This window comes from Cornus florida, unplaced genomic scaffold (genome assembly GCF_030987335.1).
Source record: "Cornus florida cultivar Cherokee Brave unplaced genomic scaffold, ASM3098733v1 CherokeeBrave_3.0.0_Hap2_Chr08, whole genome shotgun sequence".
Taxonomy (NCBI): domain Eukaryota; kingdom Viridiplantae; phylum Streptophyta; class Magnoliopsida; order Cornales; family Cornaceae; genus Cornus; species Cornus florida.
The window spans coordinates 20163255-20181878 of NW_026775578.1; the positions used below are offsets into that span (position 1 = coordinate 20163255).

At 34.4% G+C, this 18624-nt stretch overlaps 3 protein-coding genes across 4 annotated transcripts; 1 reads left to right on the forward strand and 2 right to left on the reverse strand.

Moving 5' to 3' along the window:
* Positions 1-54: 54 nt before the first annotated feature.
* LOC132270662 (glutamate dehydrogenase A-like) lies at positions 55-5210 on the reverse strand. Its single transcript, XM_059771843.1, has 9 exons — positions 3453-5210; positions 3233-3346; positions 1988-2209; positions 1800-1874; positions 1558-1674; positions 1210-1460; positions 767-842; positions 603-689; positions 55-466 (listed from the first exon to the last, which is right to left on the reverse strand). Exons 1-9 carry the CDS (start codon positions 3558-3560, stop codon positions 281-283), a joined length of 1236 nt encoding a protein of 411 aa, XP_059627826.1. The 5' UTR covers positions 3561-5210; the 3' UTR covers positions 55-280.
* Positions 5211-5629: 419 nt separating this feature from the next.
* On the reverse strand, positions 5630-11230 carry LOC132270663 (mediator of RNA polymerase II transcription subunit 31). Of its 2 annotated transcripts, none has more exons than XM_059771845.1 (7): positions 11037-11230; positions 10743-10840; positions 9876-9972; positions 9629-9707; positions 8476-8759; positions 8261-8323; positions 5630-5890 (listed from the first exon to the last, which is right to left on the reverse strand). In XM_059771845.1, exons 1-6 carry the CDS (start codon positions 11081-11083, stop codon positions 8311-8313), a joined length of 618 nt encoding a protein of 205 aa, XP_059627828.1. In that variant the 5' UTR covers positions 11084-11230; the 3' UTR covers positions 5630-5890; positions 8261-8310. The 2 variants fall into 2 exon arrangements, with proteins under 2 accessions (XP_059627828.1, XP_059627827.1); XM_059771844.1 differs by having other exon boundaries at positions 5630-5897.
* Positions 11231-12714: 1484 nt separating this feature from the next.
* LOC132269836 (protein FAR1-RELATED SEQUENCE 5-like) lies at positions 12715-17663 on the forward strand. Its single transcript, XM_059771071.1, has 4 exons — positions 12715-14767; positions 14848-15007; positions 16974-17082; positions 17232-17663. The coding sequence occupies exons 1-4, from the start codon at positions 12715-12717 to the stop codon at positions 17661-17663; spliced, it is 2754 nt and encodes a 917-aa protein (XP_059627054.1).
* Positions 17664-18624: the final 961 nt, after the last annotated feature.

Consider the following 18624-nt stretch of genomic DNA (forward strand, 5'->3'; position numbering starts at 1 on the left):
GTGAGGTTCACAGCGCAAATCACATAGTTCAACTTAATCTTAAAGATGGTAATCGAGTCTCAAAACACATTGGTGGAATGTTATTCCGTTTTTCTTCTTATTTTTCATTAAAATGAATACTCCAAACGGATACAATGATCAATCTCTAGGAAAAATAAAATATTAAAAACAGAAAGAAGAGGACAGAAGAAAACCTTGATACAAGGCACAAAGCTGAATCTCTGTTTAGCTATAACAATTAATATATCTGAAGAAAGAAGAGAAATAGAACGAAAACTAGTTATGCTTCCCAACCCCTTAGTAGGGTGGCGCGTGCAACCCGATTCACCCCCAGTGTGAAGGCACCCATTCTGAGATTGCAATTGTGTGAGTGGCACATGTTCTTGATGTTACCGAAAGCTCTTATCATATACCTTCGAAGCTCATTGTTCACCTTCTCTTCATCCCACATGAAACCTTGAATATTCTGCAAGAGCAAAATTAATTGAGGGTTACAGAAGATATATATGAGTTGAAAAAATATAATCAAAAAAAGATACACCCACAATATTTGCTGCATTAGACATATAGAAGGGGTGTCAAGTGTTCTGTTCATCTGTTACCTGAACCCATTCGAAATAGCTGACAGTCACGCCACCAGAATTGGCATATATATCAGGGAGTATTATAACATCTTTCTTAGAAAGAATCTGCATCAATAGTAACTCATGTTTCAGAGCATATACACTTTCTCCAACAGATTTTTAAAAAGTTACAAGCAATGTACCTCATCTGCCTCAGGATCGGTAGGATGATTTGCCGCTTCTATGATAAACTTAGCCCTCACATTTCCAGCATTTTCTCTTCAAAGGTGAATCATAAGAAAGAAAGCAAAATCAGTTGAGATATATTAATTAGAGAAGTTCTTAAACATCTATCCTTTTCAATCCATTTGGGATGGATATAATCGTCCCATAATTGTAAACCGAAGCATTCTGCTCTACTCTTACCTTTTGTATATCAACGGCACCAAATGAAAAATCAACCATAAGTGGCTGTGTCCTAAGAAAATATGGATGTGTCTGTGTAGATAGTGTGTATATATGTTAACATTTTCCTTTTTAGCCTCTGAAAGCACATATCATCTTTGGTTCATAATCTATTTTCCCAATCTATAAGAAAAAACAGAAGCTGCAAATAACGAGTTTCTTGGCAAAACAAGGGACAAACCTGTTCAGAACTCCACCTAAAGCACATGGGATGAGAACGTCACATTCATGTACCAGCAATTCGTTGGGAGGCATGGCATCTCCACCAGTGAAATTATTTAAGCTCCCTGTTGCTTCTTTATGCTTAAACAAATCTGGTACGTTAATTCCATTTAGGTTCCTAACCGCTCCAGTGATGTCACTCACAGCAATGACCTTACCACCTCTCTCATGAATGAGTCTTCCAACCCAAGATCCCACGTTTCCGAAACCCTAAAAGAATGTACATTATCTTTACTGGCATAACTCTGAAAAATAGTACTTAACATGGCCGAGCAGTTCCAACCATGGAGTGGATTGAAAATTTTACCTGAATTGCAAATGTCAAATCCTTAATAGACTTCCCATATTCAGCAAGTAAAGCTTCCGTGGCATAAACAACACCACGTCCAGTTGCGGCCTCCCTACCCAGTGATCCACCTAGATCCTAAAATGCAAACATCAATGGGGTGTTTGTGGGAGATAGATGGGGACTTGTTTCTTTCTAAGTTGCATTTTAATATATTAAATCTAATGAAAGCATGCTTGAACTTTCCAATCTTGAGCACTTACTAGGGGCTTTCCTGTCACAACAGCGGGCGAGTGACCATGAAATTTTGAGTACTCATCCAAAATCCATGCCATAGTCTGTGTACATATTTTTTTAAATTTTTTGACACAAATAATATTTTAGCTTCATGGAGGGAAAATTTCCAAGAAAATTAAAGAACACGAGCAATAAAAAGTAGTAATAGCGGAACCTGGGCATTAGTTCCCATATCTGGTGCTGGAACATCAGTATTAACTCCAATAAGATCATGAATCTTTTGAGTGAAGACACGGGTAAGACGTTCTAGTTCACTCCTACTCAACTCCCTTGGTGTGCACCCAATTCCACCCTTGGCTCCACCGTATGGAATATCTGCGACAGCAGTCTTCCAAGTCATTAGTTGAGCCAGAGCATTTACCTCATCAATGTCAACCTTTTAGAAGAAAATTAAGAAATGTCTCAGTACAAAAAAAAAAAAAAAAAAAAAAAAAAAAAAAAAAAAAAATTATATTTTTTCCATGTATCACAAAAGAAAGAGATTACTAACAACTGAATTTGCACTCTGCCTCCATACATAAAGAATCAGAGAAAAGAAAATCCATCTGAAAGTATCCCCTATAAATCGGCACAAAAATCCACGAGACATAATTTCATGCAAGAACGAACAACAAATGTCTAACTTAATGGCAAGACTAATTACTTATTAGCAGTCAATGGCACCATCTTAATGATCAATCAGCTAGAAACAATTTACTGAACTGCTGAATACCACTTTTTACCCCAAAAAAAAATTTGTTCAGACATCATAACTAAAACACCTTGAAGGATCCCCTTTCTCCAGTTAATATCTACATGAAAGGAAGTTGGAGGCAGAGCATATGAGGTAAACCACATTTTAATGAGCCGTAGTAGGTCATAATGAATTGCCATTTGACTTCTGCAATCAAGACTTTCATAGTATTTTGGGTATGTAGATCAAGAACTACATACCCAAAACCACATCACATCAAAATATTCTATTTATTCTATAGCTTCTCCTCTAGTAATGCAACTACATAGATTTTTAATACCGTTTTATATGTAGTTTAGGTAAACCAAAGCAACCACTAATAGGAATATGAAAATCAACTAATTAAGCTGACAATCTTTTAGCAATCATTTCTGTATTGCATATAAGATTCAAGTTTCATGCACACTGAAAAATAATTGATCTTTAGAATGTAATGAAGTAATACAGGCTAGGTTTTCATTCTCGCATGTCAAGACATTCTGTTCTCTGTTTAAAGGCATTTGATTTAATTTGTCCATTCAAATGAAAAATATAATAATTCTACTTCCATGGGACATTTGAACACATAGTAAATCAAATTACATCAACCCAAAAACAAATTTCAGTTAAAACAATCAAATCATCACACACAAAAACGACAATTGAGCAGAAAAACACAGTGATCACCTCAGGATGGTATCTGATCCCTCCTTTCATGGGCCCACGAGAATTATCATGCTGAATTCTGAATCCAACGTAAGATACCAGAGTTCCATCATCCTTGGGAATCGTGCACTCCACCTGATCAAACCCAAAAAACCTCAATATCAAAACTCACTATTATCTAACAATTTGACCATTGGAAAAACACACACACACACAAAATACACATACAAAATGTTCTTACCTTGATTTCTCTGAATGGGATGAGGAGACTCTTCTCAATCTTAGCGTCCAACCCAAGAATGCGAGCCGCATTGCGAAAGTTGCGGTTCGTGCCAGCGAGGGCGTTCATGGTTGTCTATATATGTGTGTGTGTATATATCAGTAAAACAAAGAACACCCAGAAAGTAAAACAAAGAACACCCAGAAATTAAAAAGCATCAAACAGTCCAAAATATGAGAACTATAACAATTTAGTGAGAAATTATAGCTGTGGATCAAAGAAGTATATAAAGAGATAGAGAGAGAGAAGAAGCGAATATATAATGGCAGTGACTAGGATGGAAGTTTTTTGGATAATCACATATAGAGAGAGAAACGGTGTGAAGGTGAGTACGAAGTCAATTGGAGAAAAGAAATGTTGAAAGTTTCAGTAGCAAAAACTAAAAATTAGTAATAAGTTCTTAATAATAATAAGTTTTTTCTCTAAGGAAAAATTCCAAAAAAAATAAAAATAAATAAATGACCCAGCATTCTATTTTTGAGAGTGGTAAAAAATACTCCCTAGGTTGTATTTGGAGAAGTAGCATTCTATTTTGTGATATTGTTAAAGTAGCATCTATTATATGTAAAATGAAATCAAATAGATTAAGTTTGTTTGGGCTTTGGATATAAGCAAACAACACAGACACATTATTATTATTATTATTATTATTTTAGAAAGGTAACACCAACGCATTATTAATTAGGAAGAATGTGACATAATTCACATCAAAAATAAAGTTGAAGGAAGAAAAACAAAATTTACGTGAGAAAAATTTAATAAAAAAATGATGATACGGGAATAGATTGATGTTAGGAATTTAGACCGTCCCAATATATATAGAATATTTGAATAGAAAGACTAGTGAGTTGAATTGAGTTAATGCAAAAACAATATGATTTGATATATTCGTTTTAAATTGTGACAATCATAATGATATAATTTTGGTAATAGGACTTTTAAATTGCCTTATTCAGATTTATGATAATAATTTTTAAAAGTCTGAAAATAAAAAATAATATATTTTTTAAATAAAATAAAAACAAATAGTCGGTGTTTGAAAAATTGAAAACAGAGATAGTAGTTTATTAGCTAGCACAAGGCACAGTGCAGTGCTCGTACATCTACGTATCAAATATATATATATTCTGTTTGTATATAGTTTAATATAAAAGCAGGATCAGACCTTGAATTTGGAATTGAAATTTTTTAATACAAATTTTAAACTAAACTTTTTCCAATCTCAAATTCAAATCATTAATCCCAAACATAACAAATATTAAAATTATTTTGCAATGCTGTATTTGGTGTTATATGTAACATATTGGATCCAAATACTTAAAATCGTGATTAAAAACTAAAACAAGCAACATATGAAAAAGATGTGTGATCAAGCGGAGACAAAACATGTCAAGGACATTTAAATACTAAAAGTATTGTATTCAAAGTTTCAAACCACACAATCTGTTCAAAACCATGTTCTACCAGGTGAATGAATGGATCTTAGCTGAGAGAGAGGTCCTCTCAAAAGAGTAAAAATAAAAAGGGTAAGGTGGTGATTATTTCAATTCAGAACATGATAAAAAGAACAGGTCATAATCTTCTTCCTTATACGACAAATCAGAAAGTTAGAAATCCATAATGCTCACAACCATTTGAAAATAAGAACTAGCCATTGCCACACCAGTTTGCTTTACCATCAAGAGTGAGAAGATGAGCAGCAGCCTAAGGTTAAAACAATTTAAAATCGGAAAATAGCCATAGCAATGGTAACATAGTATAATTACATGTAAAGGGAGATGTCTCCAAACTATTTAAACACACACACACACACACACACACACACACAAGACACAGAAAATAGGAACATTGGAAATTTCCAGTGTTCATTTTCATTTCCAACAATGATGCAATAAGCTACCACAATGGTCAGTACACCAATTGACGGTTGTTTGGGTTACTGTCAGAACTAACTAAGAACAATAAAGGAGCCAAGTTTTTGAAGAATGAAATGCTAAAAAATGTTTAAAAGATACACAAGCTCAATTTCAACTACAGCAAGGCCTTACTCACAGGTAGTATAAAGATCTGAAACCAGTAAAAATATGGTCATAATAAGACATATGCAGGCATAACGGTAAAACCAACAGTTCTGGCAGTGAAGTAATATCTTAAGCCCATGACAAGAACTGGAAATCAACAATTAGGGGTGACAGTTACCACTGGCAAATTCCAAAAATCTTGTTTGCGGAATAATAATTCTTTAACCTTGAAAAAAGGATACCCCAACAATAAAAATGGTTGTCCCAATCCTGAAATAGCCAGATAAAATGAGACTTGACTTCTTCATTTCCAGTTTTTTGATCTCAAAGCTTCCATTGTGGGACAACAAGATGGCCGAGGTACCAAAGGCGTTTGACCTGCAAACTGATTTGTGCTATCAGAATACCTGATATATCATGTGAAACTTCCACTACATCTAATTCCTTAATATGCACAAGGGGTAAGTTTTAAGTATGATACAGTCACAAAGAACAGAAACATTTCAGTTTTGCAGCAAAATATAAATAGAGGATACATATATTTGCAAGAAGTTAAAGAACACACACTTTGTGGTATAAATCACTCTTGTTGGAACCATATTTTAAAATATACCACATCACCTATACTAGAGCATTAGAACACATCTGATAAACATAAAGTCTTAAATTCAGAACTACTTAAAGTTCTAATTTCTGAAGAATTGAAGTGCCAGAAACAAATCTGCAAAGTAATAACAGCTGACACAGTGATGTATGGTTCTGCCCTCGGATCAAAATCCTATCCAGTACACCCCTTCCCGTGGTACCCCATAGTGCAAATTTTCCACACATTTACTTTGAAATTTCACTACTGAGTGGAACATTTTGCGCAGTTCAATCTGAACAGCCAGGAGTGTACTCGAGTGGATTTTGATCCTTGGCCCTATACAAAAATTCAGGAACCTCTGAACAGATTAGTTCTCCATCCAGAAGACTATAAAAAATAGAAAATGAACCCACAACGACAATATAAAGCCAGTGAAATAACTTATACAAATGCCCAACTAAAAAGTATTAGGAAATCAAAATGTACAACCAGGGAAAAATGAACCTTTAAAAAAAAATGATGGGCATACTCTTTTCAACAAACTTGGATGACAAAAGAGATGCCAGATAGCATTCATCAGTTTCGCCAAAACTAAAAAGAAAATTTACAGGAGTAGAGCAGTAGATGGTTTAACTGCCAAGAAGATTTGGGAAAAGAAATAAGAACTTGGGATCTTATAGTTGAATTGGAGTGGTTTTCGAGTTTTCAAAGCAATCAGCCATAGTACATGAATAATACAAAAGGTAAAAAACAGAGATGTATGAAATATTCTGGCCTCCCCTGCCACCTTTGTATGTGTGCCTGTTACACCTGATGAGCTAACTTTGGTTTTCAATGCCTGACCTGGTCCAAATTTGAGGTCAGTCTTAATAATTAGAATTCCACCAGTCTAGTCCCCGGTAAAAGCTGTTTTGCCTTCTAGCCAACAGTTGCCGGATTAGCCTTCGGATTGCTTATACAAGGTTAGCTTTAATAGTTTAAATAATTTAACATGCATCAAACTTACTGTAACATCGATTTAATCCAAAATCAAAACCTGGTTTTCCATCAACCCGTTGCTACTGTGCACCACATATCATGTTCATCCAATTCTTGTCCATGATATATACATATATATATATATATATATATATTTGGTAAAATTGTCCATGATATATTGACAAGAAGTGGCAAGCTTTGAGAAAATGACATGTAGGTTTTAGTTGTTAGAAAATATACAACACAAATGCAAGGAGAGTTTATTGTTTGTATGTGTAAATTAAATGTAGTTCTCAATCCATGCCCAAAAGAAAAGTATGTTTAAAATTCTTGGAGATTTAGGGCAAACCATCAGACTATAGCAAGCTCATGAATGGAAGGGAAATTGAATGGTGATTGAATCACAAAGCAATCACTTAGAAGAATGATTATTCATAGCCAAGAAGGATAATCCAACTGAGGGGAAAATTTGTTATTATTGTATGATCATCATCATTGTTATGCGGTCAAGTGTCAACACTTCAAGCTGTGAGTTGATATGCATAAAGATAGACCCAACCATTAAAAAAATAAATAAAATAAAAAACCTAAGAATAACCTTCATATATGGACACATTCAACAAAGAGATCGACCAAAACTAACATGAAATCAAAATAATAAGAAATAATTTTTAAAAAGTAAATCTAATAGGAAAAATGACTTATGATAGAAGAGAATGGAAAAAGAAAATCGATGCGACTGACCCCATCCATATGGAATAAAGGCAATGATGATGATGATGATGTACAACCTCATGTGTGTACTTTTTCAAGAATTTCAGGCGAACATCAATGATAAAAGGCTGGATTATCATAAGATATTATTCTACAAGCTTGTAATCTGATACAAATTCGGTTGTCCTTGTTGCGACAACCAAAGGAACCAGGAAAAAAGAAATTGCAGAAAACAAAGATATTCTAACCTTTTGATTCTTTTTATTTTTTTTATTTTTCTGGCAAGATAACCTTTTGATTCTAAATGTAAGTAACTGCCAATTTATTGCCTTTTAGACACTTAGACCTAATTTTTTATCAATATGGCAGTATCGGGAATCATAGTTGCAAATATAAAAATTGTGAACATGAATTACTTTATACTTCCACTTCAACCTCATAATCCAAGGGAGATAGAAAACAGAGATTACCTCAGCTAGTGTACTCCATCCATCACTTTTATTGAATATGACATGTCAAGTCACACTTCTTTCCTGTAATAAGTAAAATATTTATGTATCACAAATTGGTCGTGCATCATCTTAAATGTAGAAGACGATTTAGTTTTTAAAAATTTCTAAAGAAAAGATAAGTATTCAACGAAGTTTATCAACTTCCAAGAAAAGCGAAAAGGTGAATAATGTACTTTCTCTTTCTTCGATCAACCCCACTGTTCCTCATATCATTCCTTGGTATAGCAGAACCAGATGGAATCCCATACTGCATAGGAGAAAGGGCTGAAGCAGGAGAAGGAGCAGACACAGGAGCAGGGGCAGCAGAAACCGAGACAGTGGTTGGTGGCAAGGGAGGAAGTGGAACAGAAGCAGGGGGTGCAGCAACTGGTTCGGGAAGTGGCCTTGGTAAAATATGCTTTAATCGATTATTCCTGTAGTTCTTCCAAAAATAGAATTGCTGTCTGTGTGCCAGTTCCTAACAATTTCATCAAATACAAAACAAAATTAGAGCCCATCCAAGGATAGAAATATGAAAGTCTTCCATGTCAAATTGTCAATAGATACCAAGCCATAGACATTAATAATTAACAATCCTGAAGAGAACTTAGACTACTTCCGTCCAGCTACTCATGCTTCTAGTAACATTATACTTACTAAGCACATCTAATTGACACAAATTATATAGTTTGATTTCTGTTCTGGAATCTAAATACTCACAGTCTGAAGACATAAAGCAGATGTTTGAATCAATATGTGATGTTATGCAATCTCTGAATAGCAAATACATATTTATTCAATATGTACACAGAAGCAAAGTTATCAATCTATCACACAATCAGCCGCAATTGTACTATTTATGTAAGCATGCTTTAATAGGACAAGCGAAAATGGAAAGAGACTTTAGAAGAAATTGTTAAGAGCGAATAAGAGAACATATTGGAAACAAAGGGATTTAAGACTATTGACAGATTTTTATTTGTATTTTTTATATTATTTGATAAGTAAAGCTACTGACAGAATTATTGCTACTTAACCCTAGTTAGGAGGGATACCAATCATGGAAAATCTACTCAATATATATAAATCAATAATTAGTCTCATTCTTTGTTTTCAAAAGCACATTTTGCACCTTTTCCTTTCTCAATGTTAATGAAATACAAACAAAACAATAAACATTCTCATTCTTAGTTTTCAAAAGCAGATTTGGAACCTTTTTCCTTTCTCAATATTAATGAAATACAAGCAAAACAATGTGAATATAGAAATCAAGCAGAGAATTCCAGAAACATATTCCCTTGATCATGATATATGAAAAGGAAAAAGGAGAGAGAAGAAAAATGTAACCTTGTTGCCAGGATGTGCCATTGCATTGCGGAAGTTTGCATTTTGGAGAAGCTCAAGAAAGTATAGGCAATGTGGATACCTGTAAAAATACCAGAAAATAAGAATAAATTTTACCGTAAGACCCGAAAATCAGATTTTACTGATTAACAGAAGAAGTCAGCAGCCAAAGACTAACAATGCTGCTAGACATCAACCCAAACATAAGTAGAACAATATAGAGAATGATGAGTCTAAAGGAAAATCTCACATTATAAATTTTAGGTACTCTGGCCGCTGCCAATATTGAAGGTATTTCAAGTAACCAATAAAAGCTTCATCTTCAAAATACCGATTCTGAGCCAAATCTGGAGCAGAAATTTAAGTGCATGTTACAATACTAAATTACAATATTATAGAAACATGATACACAATAAATAATGCATTAAAATTAATGCACGATATGACAAATAAATGATAGTTTATCAACATCATTATGTATGCAAAGACAAGTTCATCTCCTCACACTGACCATAAAGAATGCCATGTAAATGTGAGGCAAAACTAAGAATAGTAAAGGTGTCCAAGTAATACCTAGAGCTTAAACCACCCAAGACAGTGACTTCCTTCACATGTATAAACCACCAAATTATTTCATAACACAGACTAATAAATAAATAAATAAATATATATATATATATATATATATATCTCAGATCCCATTGGGAAGTTAAAAAAGCAGTAATGTTCTATATCCAATGGTGAAGATTTAATTTGAAGACAAATTATTTCAACACCTAATAGTCATATATATATATATATATATATATATATATATATATATATATTACACACACATTCCAGTCATAGGTGCAATTCCATCTCCAACATCTGTATATTTTTGGGTAAACTGCATTTATTTGTTTCCATTTTGTCAAATAGAAGGCTAATATCAGATGTAAGTGTTGTCCATAAGCAAGAAACAACCTCTAATTAATACTACAATGCAATATATACCTATACATATATGTAGAATTATATACTATGTAAATATAGCATAGAAAAACAAAGAAATGAGGTAAACGATTCAACAAGGATGAAAGACACTGTGATTGATTGTGAAAGGAAAAGGGCATACAGTGGATATAAGTGGGATTAGCAAGACACTGCACGAATTCCAACTCGAGCAAGAACCGTTGTCGTCCATCATCTGGATCCTTATATATGGGCTTCGGCCTAAAATCATATATCATTAAGCTATAATTAACACATAACACTGCATAATCCTAAAAAGTATCACTTCGATCGATTAGGGGATTTTACTCTGTTTGATTGGGGAGAAAATGCGAGAAAAAAGAGAACTATTCTATAAGGCACTAAATTGATGATATTGAGAGTTGAAAGAGAAGAAGATGTAGAAGAAACAGCTTACGAGGACGGAGTGTTGGCGGAATCATCAGGTTCTTGATCAGAAGCCATCGGTGAACCCTAATTGCGATGACAAGAGCGAGTTACAGAAAGCCCAATTTCATCGTCGCTTTTATCTTTTCTTTTTCTTTTGTTACCTGAATATCTGAAACAGTCCGTTTAATCGAACTCAGCCTTCTGTCAACCCCAAAAACACGAGAGAATATTGGGTACCCCAAGGTTACCCCGTCAGCATGCCAACATGCTATCCCCATCCAATAAAAGCATGACACTTTTCCAACTTTCCACGTCAGCTCATAACATAAAGTTAACTATCAAAAAGTTAACTCCGTCTCCTTTCACTTCCAGCAAACACAAACACCATCAAAATTTATTTTGTTATCCCGCGAAACCCAAATTCTTCTTTCACATAATCCGCCTAAATTGTTGCAATCTTTTTCTCATTTTCTTTTTTTGGAAACAATATTATCTCCAAACCTCTAACTCACTTTCTTTAAGACCAAATTATATTTGCATCTGTCTCTTTCTACCAAAAGCCTTTAGTCACCGAACTGTACAAAATCTTCCAAAAAAGCTTCCACTGATCTTTTGGAGTGCAAAGGTAAGTCAATTCCCTTTTTTTATGTGTCAATTTGCACATCTTTTCTCATTTTCCTTTTTTGGAAACAATGTTATCTCCAAACCCCACTTCCTTTAAAAACAAATTATATCTTCATCTATCTCTTTATACCAGAGGTTGTCAATCACAGAATTGTACTATATCTTCCAAGATCTTCCAAAGAATATTAAAGTTTCCATAAATCTTCTGGAGTTCACAGGTAAGTCAATTCCCTTTTTTATGTGTCATTTTCTTATTGAATAGAATACCACCCTTAATGATGTTTTATATTTTTCATATCATTTGACAATAACAAAAAGATTACACGACCTATAATCTTCTACAAATAGATACTAAAATGGTTGATTGTTGTATAAATTGCAATCAAACAAAATGAACCTCTACGCCCAAATCTCAACAAAATGACTGGAACCAACCCACATCATCTAGTCTCACAATTAGATTCATCTATGATTCTATATGTGTTAAATTTCTGTTTCACATTGGAATCAGTTGTGATATTCATTATTTAATAAGTTATATATAATTTATCTGATAATTATTGGAATCTTGTGTAAACCGAAATCCGGATAATGTCATTAGGAACATTGGATTTGACCTTTACTTGGGTTTTCGTTCAGTAACTGTAGGTTAATATAGCCAAAATGTTCCTATTGTATTTCGTTCTTGCATTTGGTATCTATAGCTTTTGGTGACTTCAACCATTGGCTCCACTAAACAGACAATCTCTGGATTATTATCCTTACATAAATGATTAAGAGAATAGAGTATAAGAGTTCAATGCGGTTTTGGCTCTAATTGAATAGAAGGCAACTTTTTTTTTTTCTTTTTCAGCTTCTTCTTTTTGAGACTTCAACAACACTAGAGTAGAAAACTCATTGTTGTTCTCATCCGAAACATCTCCTCAACCACCAGTAAGAACCTAGACATATAATTTTAACAAATTCACAATCAGTGTATAATAAAGAAAAAATAAAGTACAAGTATTTTGTTTGTAACATTATTTTTCGTTGGTTTATAATGTATTTGGTTTACAGGTGTGTTATCATACCTAATTTATTAAATGGAATCTTTGGATGATGATATTGATGATCTTAAAATTGGAATGAGGGTTTCTAGTGAAGATGAAGCATATAAGTTATATTGTAAGTATGCCCTGCGAAAGGGTTTTGGTGTTCGAAAAGGAAACTTTCGGTATACTAGTGGTGGAGTTATTAAACAACGGGAGTTCTTATGTGCAAATGCAGGACAATATCGCGATGGTGATCCTTTTAATCCGAAAAAAATAAGAAGACTAGTGACCCGAACAGGTTGTAAAGCTCTAATTAAATTTGTAATTGCAGAAGGAATTTGGGAAATTAGTTATATCAATGATGAACACAACCATAACTTTGTTGATCAAGAAGAAAGACAGTTTTTAAGAATAAGCAGAAACATAGATTCAGCTAGTGCAAGTGTTCTAAATTCTATGGTTGGTGCTGGTATAAAAGGGACAAAAGCTTACTCATATCTTTCGAAAGAAGTTGGTGGATCTGAAAATGTCGGGTTCACTTTAAGAGATTGTCAAAATTTTGTTAATGAGAAAAAGAAAAGTTTGATTCAAAGAGGAGATGCACAAAGCGTAATAAAACACTTTAAGCAATGTCGAGCTGAAGACCATATATTCTTTCACAGTGAGGAATTAGATGCAGAAGGTCGTTTGGCAAATTTTTTTTGGAGAGATGGAAGATCGAGATTAGACTATGACTATTTTGGGGATGTTGTTGTTTTTGATACCACGTATCGAACAAACAGATATGATATGATTTTTGCTCCATTCGTAGGAGTTAATCATCATAGGAAGAATATTTTATTTGGTTGTGCATTTCTTGTAGATGAGACCACAGATTCTTTTGTTTGGTTGTTCGAGGAATTTTTAGAGGCGATGGATAACAAGGCACCCAAGACAATATTTACTGATCAATGTCAAGCAATGGCAAATGCCATTAAAAAAGTTTTTCCAAACACTTGTCATCGTCTTTGTTCATGGCATATTTCAAAAAATGCCACTCAAAAGCTTGGGACCTTGTATGGAAATTACGAGTTCAAAACTTTGTTTCAGAAGTGTCTACATTCTGAAGCAATAGATGATTTTGAATCAACATGGAGTCTAATGATAACGAAGTTTGGCATTGCGGACAACAAATGGCTTAAGTCACTTTATGGACTTAGAGAGAAGTGGTGTCCGGCGTTTAGTCTTGACACTTTCACTCTCCGTGCTAAATCAACTCAAAGAAGTGAGAGTATGAACAATGTTTTGCAAAAGATGTCCTCTAAAGCTATGACTTTAATGGAATTTGTGCAACATTATGAAGAACAATGTGAGAAGATGCGGTTAGCTGAAGCTAATGAAGATTATCGTAGTAAGCATGGCATAATACAAATGAAAGCGAAGGATTCCAAAATGCTGAAACAAGCAACTTGTGTTTACACAAATAATATTTATTACTTATTTGAAGATGAGGTGCTTTCTAGTTTGGCAGTGAAATTGGAGTTGTTATCAAATCTTTCTACAATCTTCATTTATCGTGCTTTTGTGGGAGGTGATAAGCATTACATTATAAATTTTGATTCATCTAATTTTAATGTAGTGTGTTCTTGTAAGTTGTTTGAGTCTACTGGGTGGTTGTGTCGGCATGCACTGAAGGTTTTCAATTTATGGAATATTCATGATATACCATCTCAATATATTCTAGAAAGATGGACAAAGTATGTGAAATCTAAACAGCCTCCATTTGAAGTTGGTGGGTCGTCTAGAAATAAGAAATCATCTTTGACTCTAGAAAGAAGCATCTTACTTCAGCAATCTTATCGCGCTATCAATCACTTGGTTATGACCGCTGAGGGAAAAAGTTTGGCCAAGAAACATGTGCAATTAATGTGGGAGGATGCACAAAAACTTATGGAAACCTTCAATCCAAATAAAGAAAATGACAATACTTCTAGTGATCTCACGAAGATTGGTGGACATTTAGAGGAAATGATTGTGCTGGATCCTTCACATGTGAAAGCAAAAGGAGTAACGAATGCTCGAATAAAAAGCTATTTGGAGAAAAGGAAACGTAGGCAAAAAAAAGGTAATAAAACACTTTATTCAATTTTAGTTTACTGTCAAGTCAATAGATGTACAATTATACATTTTAATTCTGACTTGCAGGGCAACCATTACACAACACTTATAATGTGCCCAGTGCTCCAGTGCTTTCTCTCCCACCTGTTCATGCTCCAACTCTTCATTCATTTGGGCAACAACTACATACAAACATTTTCAATCCTGGTGTTATTCATACGTCACTCCAATGCGAGCAACAAGTCAGGTATTATTCAACATATGATTGTTATCACTTATATGATTTTTTTGGATGAGTAACATAATTTTATTGTTACATGCTTATAGGAATGATCTTGATGCAAGCAAGTGATTTGCAGAGGTTGTGGAGCAGCCAAGACCGGAAGAGGATATTTTGAATGTTAATGTCATTTGTTGTTGAGAAGAGGATTTTTGTAATAGCAAGTTGTTTCCAGTATAAACATGTTGTTAATTATAATAGCAGGACTTAAAATTTCAGTGTAAACAGTGTTAAGTATAGGAATGTAATGTCTTTTAAGTTTTCATGCTCTGTTGATATCAATCATTGAGGATTTGGGACACACCATGGTTTTGCACAACTTAAATCACAAAAAAATTTAGTTGTGTTTATAAAAAAATCCAACAATTTTAAGTACAACACCAGGACTTCTGTTGCAGATTTGTTGCATTCTTCTTCTGTTGTTGTTTCACTTTGCTAGTGTTGGGTGGTGTCTTGTGAGAGCTGAGGGTTTTTGAATTGGTTCAATTTATTTGAGAAGCTTGGATTTATTGTGGAGTATGCAGTATTTTTTTTTTTCTTCTGTTTTCTGCACTCTGTGTTTGTGCCTTGTGTAGGTTGTGTTTTACTGCTTTAGGGATGTATTCTATAGGTTCTTAAATAGTTCTACAACACTGTTTAATTTTTGTTGAGGAAAGGATTTTTGTAATAGGAGGTTGTTAATAGGTTGTTAATTACAATTGCAGGACTTAAATTTTTAGTGTAAACAGTGTTGTTAAGTATAGAAATGTAATGTCTCATGCTCTATTAATATCAATCATTGAGGATCTGGGACACACTATGGTTTTGCAGAACTTAAATCACAACAAAATTTAGTTGTGTTTATAAAAAAATCCAACTATTTTAAGTATAACATCAGGGCTAACAATTTTAAGAAAATCAAACAAGATTAGCCTCATATAAAATGAAATAATATAATACAGGGGAGATCCGAGGGCATACCCTCGCCTGAGAAACATAGAAGGCAAAGAAAGAAACCAACAATGAGGATACCTTTGCCAAAACACAACACACTATGAGAACCTTTAGAATACATTCATAAAGTAGTAAAACACAGCCTACGCAAGGCACAAACACAGAGTGCAGGGAAAAAAAAAAAAAACTTCACATTCCATAATAAATCCAAGCTTCCCAAAGAGATTGAACCAATTCAAAAACCCCCGGCTATCACAAGACACCACCCCACACCAGCAATGCATTCACAAGGCAAATAGACCCCAAAAATGAAGCAACAACAGATGGGCAAAGAACCCATTCTCCAAAAGCAAACCAAATGCCCATCTCCATCAAAAGCAAAATCACAGCCACATAGAAATTCAGAGAGCGCACAAGGCAACATAAACCACAGAAGAAGAGTGCAGCAAATCCGCAACAGATTGGCATTGAACCAAAGCCAAGAACGACCATACTATCCAAGCAAAAATATAAACACCGATAAGCACAGACCCATTCTCCTATAAGCATACCAAATATAGTCTCAATCATACTATCCAAGCAAGAACGCGACTGCAGCGGCAAAGAATCATACTAAACAATCAACCTCTTAACTATACATCAGAAAACCATCCTGCTGCTAATACCCATGATATCCAAATTTCCCAAAGCCCACCAATAAAACGCATGAACTGTGGGCAAACCTCAATTATGTGAATACTGACATGCATTTACTTATGTTTTCAGTGATCAATTATGTCAATATATAGTAATTTTCAGAAATTAAAAAAAAAAATAAATGTTCGTAAATTAAAGTTAAAAAAAAAATAAAAAAAAAAAAAATAATAAATATGAACGCTATCTGGAAGAAAAAAATATTTGTGTAAGACTGATCATCAGATCCTGCAATTAAACACGCGAGATGGTAACAAAAGGTGCTGCTGCAATGTTTACATATCTGTTGAAATCCCAATATTCTTAGACCGCAATCCGCTATGAAAGAACCAGAAAATGAACACATTGACCTTTCGAATCAGCTTTTTCAATCATTACTGGACTCGATGCAACACACAGAACTTCAGAGGCAAGTGGTCTCTGATCAAAACACAACTCGCCGATCTCAAGACTCAACTCGCCGACCTCGCCGACTCACCTCCCAACTCTCTCTCTAGAACTGTTCTATTCTGTCTCCGATACTCTTTCCGACGCACTTTCCCTCTCTAAAGCCTGTCGAAATTAGACCCTCCTCGGCGGCAAGCTTAAGACGCAGAACGACGTCGATTCGGTCTCGGTGAAGCTGGACCGGCAGATCAGAGACTTCGGCGTTTTGATCAAGAGCGGGGTGCTACACGACGACGCCGTTCTGAGGTCGTCGAAGAGGGAGTCCGATCGAGTCGAGGCTCGGAACTTGATAACTCGGTTGCAGATTGGGAGTCGTTCTGAGGTCGTCGTCGACGTTGAAGAAGGAGTCCGTACGAGTCGAGGCTCGGAAGTTGATAACTCGATTGCAGATTGGGAGCACCGAGTCGAAGAACTCGGCGTTGGACTCACTGCTGGGGTTGATTCAGGAGGACGACAAGAATGTGTTGATTGCGATGGCGCAGGGGATCATCCCGGTGGTCGTCGAGCTCGACGCCGGAGGTCAAAGAGAATACGTCACGGCCGTCGCTAGGGTCTCGATTGTAGATTCGAGCAAACACGTTATGATCTAGTTAGGGCAACGAGGAGAGAGAGAAAGTGGAATGGATTTCAATGTTTATTTTGAAATTTGAAATTTGAAATAAGTTTTTTTTTTTTTTTTTTTTTTAACAAAAGAAAATAGACGGAGTTAACTTTTTCTCCGTTAAGAGCTGACGTGGAAAGTTGGAAAAGTGTCATGCTTTTATTGGATGGGGATAGCATGTTGGCATGCTGACGGGGTAACCTTGGGGTACCCAATATTCACTCCAAAAACACATATACGTCCGTTTAAACGTCCGCTTTTATATTTTTCTTTTGTTACCTGAATATTCTCACTGTTTCTTTGTAAGAGAATTATCACCAAAAAAAAAAAAAAAAAATTCTTTTTTTAAATGCACACATCTACTTTTTGCTATAATTGATTTTTAAATCATCTATCTTCCTCTACTTTTAAAAAATTTAGAAGTTTCCATTAAGCTACACAGAAGTTCAGAACTAAGTAATTATCATAAATTCACTTGCCTTCTTTACTATTCCTTAGTTTTGATTTTGAATTTTCTTTTTATTTATTTATTAACAATATAAGATGCACTCTCACAAAAATTACTGTGGTTTGGTTCCATGGTTAGCTTTTATTTTTCCATCTCACAAAATCAAACTATTTAATATTTATAAATGATTCCATGTTTCAGAACCAGAAACTAAACAAAACTGTTAAAAAAAAAAAAAAATTCAAATTCATCAATTTGGTTCGGTTTTGAACAACAAACGGGTCCAATTACATGAATTCTCTCTTTTTTTTTTTTTTCTCTTACATGTCATATTTTTTTCTTATTCCATCCCAAAATAAGTATCCAAAAAAATTAACTTTTTTATTTATTTATTTTATTGTATTAGTAATGTATAAATTATCAATTTAAACCTTAGTGGATCCAGAGTGATGCAATAATTTA

Bases quoted from the DNA above. Each gene is read 5' to 3' on its own strand.
- LOC132270662 (XM_059771843.1), bottom strand. From the start codon at position 3,560: ATGAACGCCCTCGCTGGCACGAACCGCAACTTTCGCAATGCGGCTCGC. The intron at 2,210-3,232 runs GTGATCACTGTG...TTCTTCTAAAAG, and splicing joins GGATCAGATACCATCCTGAG to GTTGACATTGATGAGGTAAA. The intron at 1,875-1,987 runs GTTCCGCTATTA...ATATGTACACAG, and splicing joins ATATGGGAACTAATGCCCAG to ACTATGGCATGGATTTTGGA.
- LOC132270663 (XM_059771845.1), bottom strand. From the start codon at position 11,083: ATGGCTTCTGATCAAGAACCTGATGATTCCGCCAACACTCCGTCCTC. The intron at 9,708-9,875 runs GTGAGATTTTCC...GTATTTTTACAG, and splicing joins GAGTACCTAAAATTTATAAT to GTATCCACATTGCCTATACT. The intron at 8,760-9,628 runs GTTACATTTTTC...TGAAATTGTTAG, and splicing joins TGGCACATCCTGGCAACAAG to GAACTGGCACACAGACAGCA.
- LOC132269836 (XM_059771071.1), top strand. From the start codon at position 12,715: ATGGAATCTTTGGATGATGATATTGATGATCTTAAAATTGGAATGAGG. The intron at 15,008-16,973 runs GTATTATTCAAC...CAATATTCTTAG, and splicing joins CAATGCGAGCAACAAGTCAG to ACCGCAATCCGCTATGAAAG. The intron at 17,083-17,231 runs GTCTCTGATCAA...TGTCGAAATTAG, and splicing joins CAGAACTTCAGAGGCAAGTG to ACCCTCCTCGGCGGCAAGCT.